The 11,369-nt window shown below is 40.6% G+C and overlaps 1 protein-coding gene across 1 annotated transcript in view; it reads right to left on the reverse strand.

The window, feature by feature from the left end:
- Positions 1-5,253: 5,253 nt before the first annotated feature.
- Positions 5,254-11,369, reverse strand: part of LOC108445656 (A disintegrin and metalloproteinase with thrombospondin motifs 12-like) — a 52,280-nt gene continuing 46,164 nt past the window's right edge. Inside the window, exons 2-3 of the mRNA XM_017730195.1 lie at positions 6,279-6,453; positions 5,254-5,403 (exon numbers count right to left, since the gene is read on the reverse strand). Coding sequence (XP_017585684.1) covers positions 5,357-5,403; positions 6,279-6,453 — 222 coding nt within the window. The 3' untranslated portion in view covers positions 5,254-5,356. The remainder of the gene's footprint in view (positions 5,404-6,278; positions 6,454-11,369) is intronic.

Raw genomic sequence — 11,369 nt, forward strand, 5'->3', positions numbered from 1 at the left:
GGGGTGTTGGCTGGTTTTTTCCCCGGCTCCTCTGGTTGTATCTTCTGCCTACATTATTTAGCAGCGTGTGGTAAGCGCTAGCCAGGACCCAGTAGCACATGGTGAGCTTTTTCTTTTCATCCACGTTGTTATAGCAGTTTTCCTTCAGATACTTCTCCACCTCAGCTGGATTCTGAATTTTTTCAGGGGGGAAGTTCCAGGCTACCGGGTCAGAAAACTGCTTCAGGGTCCGGCCTATGTCCTCCCATACCCCACATCATTTAGGATTTTCCACAGCTGGGGCAGGTGTCTGGAAATCTCAGCCCTTATTTTAGACAAGCTGGAGACCACATAGAGAAACCCTACTAGATAACATAATAAGAAAATGGTATCTTTAACATCCAGGGGAAACTGGACGCTTTCAAAAGGTGATGGTGCCAGATCTGAAGGGGAAGAAGGAGATGAAGGGCTGGGAATTATCATCCCCTGCTTTTTCCCCTAACAAACTGGGTGTAATTCCTAATATATTCCAAAAGGGAACTACCAAGGCCAGAATGGAAAAACAACGACATACAGATTCTCAACGGTTTCCATTACATCAGCCAAACTTCGAGAAATCACTAGCACCAGGCATATCAAAATGGCAGTCCTGATTCTTATTCCTGACTTATAAAAGGTAGTAAGCCAAGGACTCGACTGCCCATAGCTGTGGACATGTACTGATGGTTAGGTTCCACAGAAAAATTATTAGATCAAACAGCATGGTCTTACTGCTGTACCTCAATACAAAATGCTTCAAACCAAAATGTTGTGGGGTTTTTTTTTCCACTTTCACGTGCCCCTTTAATTGGGCACCAAATTTACGTCCCAGTTTTTGAGACAAAACCTCAGGAGGGAACACTCCAGAATGAGTGTTCCTCCCCTTTTCCTCCGTCAATGAGATAAATGGGTCACAAGGAGTGAAAGTGGGAAAAAGAAAACAAACTGTTTATTAACACATAAACAAAACAGGGTAGAACAGGATAAAAAAAAAACCCCTCAAAATATAACAAATGCCCAGAGAAGGAACAGACACATGGGCTCAGACCAGCCAGGGCCACCCTGTGGGCCTGCCGGGGCCACCCCCACAGGCCCCCTGGACCAGCAAGGAGGGAAGGGAGGCAGTGAGGCAAGGGGAAGGAAAGGGGAAAAAAGAACAAGAAAAAAACCAACAGAACCTTTTCCCAGCTAGCTGGAACACAAAGGAAACCAAAAAGCAGCACAGTGCTCCTGGTGCACTCCCTCCCGAACCCTGCCAGGACCCTGGAGCCCTTGGGCCGAACCGTTCAACGCCCCCTCGGGTCCTGGCTCCAGCCCCGCCCCCCGGGTCCATCCTAAAGGCACAGAGTCCTCGGGCATTGAGTGAACGGTTAAGGAATAAAGCAGCTTCATAACATCACCCCAGGAGATTCTGTCAAAAGCCAGTACTGCTAGTTCATGCTGTGTACTTGCAGACATAAAAACTGAAGAGAAGCCTTTGACAGTATCAAGTTAATAATCTAAAAGCAAGACCACGATTTAATAAAGTCCTGCAGTCAGACATAACCCTTAGGAAGTAAAACAGGTAGTTATTGCCTGAAACAGCTCAATGGCATTCCAGACTTCTGTTAAACGAACTATGCTACCATCATTCAAAATACTTAAAATACAGTTTTGCACAGACAACGTTGCTCTGCTCCTTTAACTCCGCCTACCCTCCTCATCATTTCACACAGCAGCCAGCCTCTTGTTTCCTTTCTTCCACGCCACCCTTATCCCATCACAGTTCCAATTTTGGAGCAAAATTGCTCCAAATGCAAAAAAATCAGTTTTAAGATTTGTAATTTCTTTGCAGACAAGGAGTTGAAGGCCCATGTCAAACCCAAACTAATCCTAACTTCTGATCGATCAAATCCTTCAATGCCAAAATGAGGGTAAAATATATGACAACTTCTGTACACCTAAAGCTCCAATTAAATATTCTCAGAGATCTATTTTAACACCCCAAACCTTTCATTCCCTGGTTATATATCACGGCCTACTGCAGCAATCACTGGGTTGCAATCCGAATAAACTCAACTGTCCTCTCTCTCTGAACAACAGCGACCTGTCCTTCTCACCAGCCCAAGAAAAAGAAGTCCATCTGTCTGTATCAGTCCCCTCTTAGTAGCACTTAGTCAGGAAGAGCTTTATTATATCACAGCATTTTCACTCACAAATGTCACAAAATTTCTCTTATTTTGAAGCTCACAAACAAACCAATGCCTTGTGGCAGACTGCATAAAACCAAGCAGAAGAAATGGGAGAGCTTCTCCTGTAGAAGGGAGGATAATTTCTCTTCTCTGACATTTTATCTCAGAGCACTGTCAAATTTTTAAGATAACCTATTTAGAAGAACGAAACAAATTCCCATATCCTTTGTTTCCTCTCATGTGGGCACAAAGGATTAGGGAGGTTCTTTACAAGGCACAGAGCCACTTTTCATGTATCTTTTCTGCTACTTCTCACACATATTTCAAATGGTACAGCAAGACAGGTGGTAGCAATGTGCAGTATTGTTATGCTACTTTCAAGATTAGCATGCAGCTAATGACAGAGTCAGCTGGTAGTTAGTTGCCTGAAAAAAAAGGAATGGAAGTGTACAGCACAAACCTAAGTTTTAATTTATGTAATTTTCTGCCATGATTTTTCTCCAAGTATCTGAATCTGTTAAAGATAATACCAATTTTAAAGTAATTAATGTAATCACTGCAAGAGCACAGGAAAGTCACTGATTCTAAAGTATTACTGCATGTAGGCAAGACAGGTAACAAGCAGGCTGGACCCTGGATATTCATGCAGTCGCCACAGTAAAAGTTGTTGCACAAAGCTTCTTCCAAGAGACACAGAAAGTGCATTAAAAAAAACAAAAACAACTGGAAAAAGACTGCACAGGAGATCAACATCCTCCATCTATTCCCTCCTGTAATAATTTCTTTACTTTGACTTTTTCTATACAACTAGTCTTTCTATTCCTTGCCTGGCAGATAGGTTAGTTTCTGACTGGAAGATTTCTATTATCACCACTCAACTTTGTGCACTGACTCATAAGCAACCAGGTGATTCAACTTCTTCAAGCAAAAATCAGCACTACACTTAAACCTGAACACACACCAAGCATAAGTCACAAAAATACCTCAAAACCTTAGCTTAATTTTAAAAAGCCAAACAACTCAGAGCTCAAATAAACAAACACAGATAGTCTGTATGATGAATCTCAGTCCACGAGGTTAAAATATCTCAACACCAGTTCCTAGAAGACCTACAGTGGGCAACTCTTCATCAGCTAAGCCCCAGCTCAGTGGGGACAATGCTAGGGTCAAAAACACAAAATGAGGTTTAATCTATGAAATAGAATTAGTTTTTACAATTAAATGTGAACTGTAAATTGAAAATGTTTTGCTTTGAAGTGATCCCAAAAGGCATTATTCTAAGCTATCTGTGATGTCATGTGGTTTTACAAGCTTTCTGGCGTCAACCTCAAAAGCATGAAGTATGTGAAATCCTGAAAAGGTGGCAGAGTCAACTTACGACCTTTACAATTTATTTATGCACGAAGTACTTACCAAAGCCTGAGTACTGAATACATTTGGCATAGAAAGCAAGAATTGTATCACTTTCCCTTTTTGTTCTGTATTTCACTTCTAACAAGAGCAACTTACTCTGACAATACACAGTATAAATAGAAGATGACAATGAATTCTTTCTTCTATCCCTATTGAAAAGCTGGCTACTCAGAAATGAGCCAACAAAACACAGAATGGCTTGGTTTGGAAGGGACCTGAAATCCTACCTAGTTTCAGTCCCCTGCCATGGGCACGGACATCTTCCACTGAACCAGGTTGCTGAGAGCTCCATCCAGCCTGGCCTTGAACACTTCCAGGGATGGGACATCCACAGCGTCTTTGGGTAACTTGTTCCAGAGCTTCATCACCCTCAAGATAAAGAATTTTTTGCTAATATCTAATCTAAATCTACTTTCTTTCAGTTTGAAGTCATTTCCTCTTGTCCCATCACTCCAATCCCTTTTAAAAAGTCTCTCTCCATCTTTCTTGTAGGCTCCCTTCAGGTACTGGAAGGACACAATTAGGTCACCCCAAAGCCTTTTTCCCTCCAGTCTGAAAAGATGCTCCAGCCCTCTGATCATCTTGGTGCCTCCTCTGGACTCCCTCCAACAAGTCCATGTCCTTCCTGCGCTGGGACCACAGGGCCGGAGGCAGCTCTGCAGGTGAGACACGTAACACCCAACATAAAAGTTAAGGGCTTTTGAGGAATCAGATTGTTAGATCCTGTCACACAGAGGGGAAAAATATAACGAAGGAAACGGTTTTATCCCCATGCACTTTTTCACACTTATTATTTAACTTTTATGACAGCCAAGATTACTGCTTGTTCCAAAGCAGATATTACTTCTAAAGGCTGACTCAGTTAAAAACAGAAACATAAATTACAGTATATTATTTTGTTAGTTCCTAAGACGCTACCTTTGTTTGGCTGCACTATCATGAAAATACTACCACCAGAAATAATTCTGTCATGTTGGAATGATTAACATCAGACAGGAAGTTTAAATTGAAAAGCCCATTAGAGCAGTGATGAAACTGCAGGGAAGTTAATGCTATTTTTTTCCAGTGTCCAAGTACAGCCAGTCTTTTTCTGTCTCATTCTGCATGATTTTGAAGAAAGACACAAGAGGCTAAAAGCGAGAGGTAGAAAGAAAATAAGCAGACCACACAATGCAAATATACAGCATGTTCCCTAGATCTCTTATCTTCTCTCCACACTTAAAATGACTGCATACAGATGTTATTTCATCCATAAAAGAAACCTGGAAGACAGTAGGCAAGAACAACTTCCTCATTTTTCACAGGCAAATCTAAACTAATTTCTTTTGTTTATCCCAGCAGCCATCAGAAGGAATGAAAATTCAGAGAGCTATTTGAAATTCTCACCAAGATAAACATCACCTTTAGACACTCCTGGTTTTTCAAATCCAGGATTATTTTCTAATAAGTAGACTTTTACTTGATGAAAAATAAAATGGAACAGCATTCATATTAATTCTTACGGCTTCCTCTTCACCTTCCTAGTATTGTAGGAGATTGAGTAACTTCCCCCATCAGCTTTCTCAGGTTTTTACCCTGTTACCATTTTGCACTACCTTGGGCCAGCAAGCAAGAAGTGCAATGCAGGTCTACAACCAGAAATACAGAGGGGTCAAGTTGTTCTTTGCTTCTTTAATTTACCAATTCATATTACACAGCAGTAAAACTTCAGCAGCAGTCATGATGGGGGATTAGAAATTCCTACATTCCTCCTTTCATTTCCCATTCCTGGAAAGGAACCAACTTCTTTTAAACCACTGACCTGTGAAAGACAGAAACACATTCCTGTGTATTCTGCAGCTGTATTTGTACATAACTCAGGCCTTAGGTCATGCAGGTAATTACTGATTCATCCCTACCCAATACTATACCTGTCTAAAGTTTGGTGCAGACTCAAGGCCTCAAACATCAGAGAATCAATACAGAATCTGAACATTTTTGGTATAAAATAAATCAAGGAAATTATTTTACTAAATAAAGAAACTAATTTTGCAATTATGAGATACCAACTACCCTCTAGATACGCTCTTTCTTTCCAGCATAGTGTATTAGTTTGTTTTCCCAAAAGACATGATCCTGAGTATTACTGCACCAATATTTAAGCTATTTTTACTTACACTTCTACAAAAAACGTTACTGTTGATGTCCTGTACTTCACTTTCTGAATAACTAAATAAAACTCTTTCAATAACCTGCTAACAATCACAGAAAATCTAGAAATCCTAAATTTAAACCATGGATTAGAGGTGAGTTATTTTATGTTGAGGACAGAACTTGCATGAAGTGAGAACATTTTATTAAAAATAATCCTGACTGCAAATCTTGTCATCCCAGAACTCCTCAAGAATTCAAGTTTCAATCTCACTGAACAGTTCTGGTTGGAGAAAATTTGAGGGTTAGAAAGGATCAATGGTGTGAAAAACATATCCCAGTAGTCATAAGAAGGATTTAACTTTACAGAAAGAAACCCAGATGGGGTGGCTCCTCTGGTGTTTCAATTGAGATGCTCTCATTTAGCATAACCTTTTCTTACAGAATTTTAAAAAGCCTGGCAGAAGGAAAGGCACACACCACTGAAAAATAACGGCTTAAAAAGATTCAGAAAGCGAGTAGGCAGAAATCCAGCAAAATTAGTACCATTCAGTCCACATGCTCGTTCGTTTTCCATCGGGATGGCCCGTCTTCTCCTTAAAGCATTGTGAAGGTTATTTGCACCATAAATTATATGGGGATGGGGTGTTCCCTCCTTCTGTGGATGCTTTCTAATAGGCTCAATGAAGTAATCCCCATGGGGCAGATGGAAATATCCAGTCTGAAAATAAGCACAAAAGAGTTAATCGCTCCTGTTCTGTTACTAGAAGTCAAAAATAAATATACTCTTCCTACCACCATCCCCAAGCTTTCCTCATAAGCCAGTCATTACACTGCAGAAAAAAGAACACAACCGGTTTTCAATTTTTTTGCTGCTTACAACAAGACTGTTTCATACCTCACAGACATAACAGTCCAAAGGGAAACAGAAAAAAATCTCCTTCCTAATAATCTGAAACTGAGGCTAAGACTCTCATATTCTTGCAAAGCCACTAAAAGGTCAAAAGTTTATTTGCCAAACATGATGCACGAGGAAGAGTTGCATCTTGTACTTCTGGTGTTTTGCATCCATTCCCCGGAGATCAAGACTGGAATAGAAGCTGTTTCGTAAGTGCAAATCAAAATTCTGTTCCCAGCTGCAGTTCCACAATCAATTACCCAACCCATCAGATGGGCTGGACTGTGTGGTTCATGCTTGACTGAGACTAGAAACCCTAACTGGCACCCAGGCCAACACTACAATGGAAGAAATAAAAAGTTTTTCATGAATTAGCAAGCCATTGAGAACGTCCCATAGATCAGCTAACAAAATCTGCAGTATTTCACATGCTGTAACTTTGGTATCAGCCTCCTGGCTTTGTCTGATATATATGGCCTTTGATACCCATCTGGACTACACAGGATCATCATACACATCCCTCCGCCATGATCCAGGAGACCCTTCCAACCAGACATGGCTTTGGTCCATTGTGTCCCAACATTTTGGCAGGAACTGTAAACATTCCAAAACCGTTGTAATGCCCTCCCACTTCAAGATATACGGAGCAGTATTAAATCTAAAAGCAAAGGATCTACTGACAACACAGATCACACTGTGGATGTGACAAGAGGCTGGAGTATTCCAGCTTTGTTTTATTGTGACTTTGTTTCTTCTTCACTTTCTTGCTGTGGTCAGTGCAGCCCTCTTAGCCTGTTCTGGAGCAGGGAAGAAATGCAGTAACACTCAGAATGACAGACAAATTAAAAAATCTTCTGTAGCACTCCAAAGCCTTACAGTTGCTCTGGACTGTTGGGAAAGCCAGTATGAGGGCAAGGATATGAAAGAAATCACATGAATGGAAGAAAAGCATTCTTATAAAACTATAAAATAACCATGGGCTCTATGGACAAGGAGACAAAAGGCAGCTCAGTGAGATACTCCACTGATTGCCACGGGCCCAATACATCCTACAGCTAACTGGTACAAATAAATAACTGTGACTGTCATTTCACAGTTTACCCAACAGTTCTGAAGATCAGAAACTTTCTTTCCAATGAAAGTTAAAACCAGAGTCTGGCATTGGTTTGAAGCCTGGTTTACTCCCATAAAGCACCAAAGGTTCAGGACTCATAGTCCATGTGTTTGTTCATCTGGGATTACAGCTACTGCCTGTATAGGTTTTGATTAATTTTTAAGAAAAAATACATTGACACTTCTGATTCTTAAACAACATACAAAAAATGCTCGTGTTTCTTTTTAAATCATAAATCAAGGCATAGCACCAGAGCCACACTACAGAAGCAGTAAATCCCACGTTCACATTGGATAAAGCTGTCAGGCAAGAGTGAATCTATACAGCAAGAATGCCTCTACAGTGGTCAGACCAGGAAATCTGTGACATGGCTTTCCCCATGTGGCTCAGGGAATCAATGCACCTTCGAAAATCCTTGTCCACTCCTTTTCATTTCACAGGGTTCAGTCTTTCCTGGATACTTGTAAAGACTGGATTATTTGATTATATTGTGGGTTTTTAAGCCAGTTGGAACCAGGAGGAACTAGACATCTTCACTTGCAGATCCTGGTATTTTACAGCAAGTGGCAATAGTCACCAGATTATTTTGTCAAGGTGCATTTGTAACAAGAAAGCCAGGCAATCATATAAAAGGTGAAGCAAGTCTATCAGTGGTAACCTCAAGCTCCCTCCTCAATGCTTGCATGTTAAAATTCAGCTGTCTATCCAAGCTGTCAGGAGCAGGAAAAAAAGCAAAACTTCATTATATGAATATGACTGTCCAAGTCAATTTCCAGCATGTAGGGGCCTTCCAAAAGGTTCCAGAGACTTCCAGCACTTACTGAACTCTTGCTTTGCATTTTCACCCTGCACAGGGTGTCCACCAAGAAATTACATGCTGAGACCAACTGAGACCAAAGAAAAAAAGGGAAATCTTCACATTAAACTTACTTCAAACCACTGAGGACTGGCAAAATTCCCTTTGCTGCTTAAATACGTCTTCAGTTTTGCTCTTCATAGCTGTTCTTTTCTGACTCACAATATAATAGCAAGAATTTTTCATTTAAAGTCCATCAGATTTCAAGCTATGTAAATACAATAGATGCTTCTTCTGCGGTGTTTGTAGCATCACCTACTTTTGAGTGCATTCACACAGCCTCAGAATACACAAAGGAGGGCAGTTATGAAAGCCTCATCAGAAGAAAGCCATTCCTATTTACATTTATGAAAGGGTTCAGTTATCACCATGGAAAAAAATAACTGCAGAGAAGTTTTCCTCATTCAAACTTCCTTATGAAAAGCTACCATGTAATACAGCCATTAAAATGGTCAGAAAATAGGGACGGGGTGTGTTTGTTTGTTTTGGGGGGTATTTGTTTCCCTCAAAGCCTACAGGGGAAAACCTGCAAATCTACCACAGAAATTTTTTTTAATTGTTTTTCTCCCCTCTTTCAAATCTCACTCTTTGCCCTCAGATTCTGACATACTGTGACTGCAAATGCTTAGCATACTGTGTTTGGGAGTGCTGCTGTATCACTTAATGGGATTTTTAATCCATGTGCCCCAGCATTTTGATGCAAAGAGCTCCCTGAACACATCTCATCTCCTACATTTCACATCACTTGCCAGGAGGACAATGGTGATCCTGGGACACTTCTGACTTAAAAGTTTTCAATCAAGTGTTTGGTTTTCAGTAGAATCTGCATTTTCCAGTGGAAAGCAGGTATTTTTCACATATATATTTCAGTCAAAAGCTTGGGGGCTTGTCAAAATACAATTTCTGGCATGTTTTTTTCTATCAGTTTCACATAGGAAGTTGAAACGGAGTCCTGTGGGAATGGAAAAAGCAGCTTTACCCTTGGCTATGGTTTTGGAATTGCAATACTACCCCAGACAGGAGGGGCTGGGGTTAGTGGATGTTTTGCAGGAGAAAAAGGGAGGGAAAAAACTACAATCTGTAGTCTAAAATTACAATAACTGAGTATGTTGACAATAATGCCAAAAAAAATAATATCTGTAGTGAGAACAGTGTGTAACTCCCCGAAACCAAACAATATTTCTGACAACAAATTTCAGACAATATTTTTGACAACAGGGCAGTGACAGAATCTGAAAATACAGTGACTTTTAGAAGCAACACAAAACAAAAATAAGAGGGCAAGATCCTGGTTTTACCTTTAGGTACTTTGCTCCACGTGTTTATTATAACTATAATACATGGTAAGAGAAATTAAGTTTGAATAAAAGAATTAAAGAAAAGAATGTGACATATGGAACAAGAATTACCAGAGACCTGCAGCTGCAAATAATCTAAACTGCGCTGGTGAAGTAAATTATCTGTTAACATTACACACGCTAAATTTATTTTAGGTAAACACTTAGTTCCTTTCTGTATGTCCCTTTTTTTTTTCCAGGGATCTTTCTTTTTGAATTTCTCTGCTCCTATTTCAGCCAAAACAAAAACCTAGCATCCAGATGAGACTTTTCACTACATCCTCAGACAGAGCTAGAAAAAGCCAGACCTGTCATGATGTTGCTCAGACAGAAAGAGGTTGGGGCTTTTAGGTACTGAGTAATCTGATGGAAGACTTTTATGAACATCACCCACAGAAAAGGAGAGCATTCTAGTTCTTACACACTTCTACAGAATAAAACCATGCTTTTAGCACAGCTTAGTGAAGAAGGTGCTGTGATACTGAAACACAGACTTGTAGTTTAGCATACCTTTGGTCTGAAATGAAAATAGCTTATTTTTAAGACAAAGTAAGTAAAAGAACAGAATACTATCATTCCGTAAGATTTTAAGTTCTTTTGTCACACTTGCTATAATATTTTAGGCGCTTCCAGAAAACTGGGCAGAAAGTTCAGGTACAGAGGATCGGGAAAAAAAAATAGCCATATTTACAGCAAGACAGACTTTTGTGGAAGAAAACAAGGTATCTGGAGAGGAGGGAGTATCTGACATCTTTCAGTTCCCAAGGGAGAGACATCAGTTCTGGATACTTCAGAGAGATGGGTCTTTCTGGCTGGGGGCATATGCTCAGCCAAAGAGAGAAGTCAAGTCTCTAGGGCCATGTCTATCAGCTACCATACAACCCCTTAAGATACACACTCACTCAGCTGAGAGACTTGGCAGAGAACCAATACTCTGGGTTATAGCCCCAGCTTGCTGGTGACCACTCTCCACTGTGTTTCTTCTTTTCACTCTTCCTGGATGAAGGTTAGCTAAGCTAAGTCTTAAGAAGCTAAGGCATTAAAAACCCCCAGCTTTTATAAAAACATGTCCAAAATACGCCTTCATTTGCCCTTCTGCTGTGCCGCAGATACAGTTCATTAAATAATTCTGAATCAGGAGCCACATCTATGGACTCACTGCAAGCTTTGCATCTCACACAGAAACTGAAACAGCCTAGGTACACTCATTTCTACTTGAGGAAAATCTCTGGAAATTAATGTTGTATAGAGACTGCAGCAGGCTTGTTGGGGTCCCTCCCCTGCCATGTAGCCCTGGGAGAGGGGCCCTGAGGGCACAGACACGGGGTTTCCCTGCCCCTGCTCAGCCTCGTTCCCATGGGTTGGTTTGTGTTCCCTGCGCGGGCAGAAGGACCCTTGGTCCCGTGACTGGAACAGTTCCTCGGCAGAGCTC

The sequence above is a fragment of the Corvus brachyrhynchos genome, unplaced genomic scaffold (assembly GCF_000691975.1).
Source record: "Corvus brachyrhynchos isolate BGI_N302 unplaced genomic scaffold, ASM69197v1 scaffold42, whole genome shotgun sequence".
NCBI lineage: Eukaryota > Metazoa > Chordata > Aves > Passeriformes > Corvidae > Corvus > Corvus brachyrhynchos.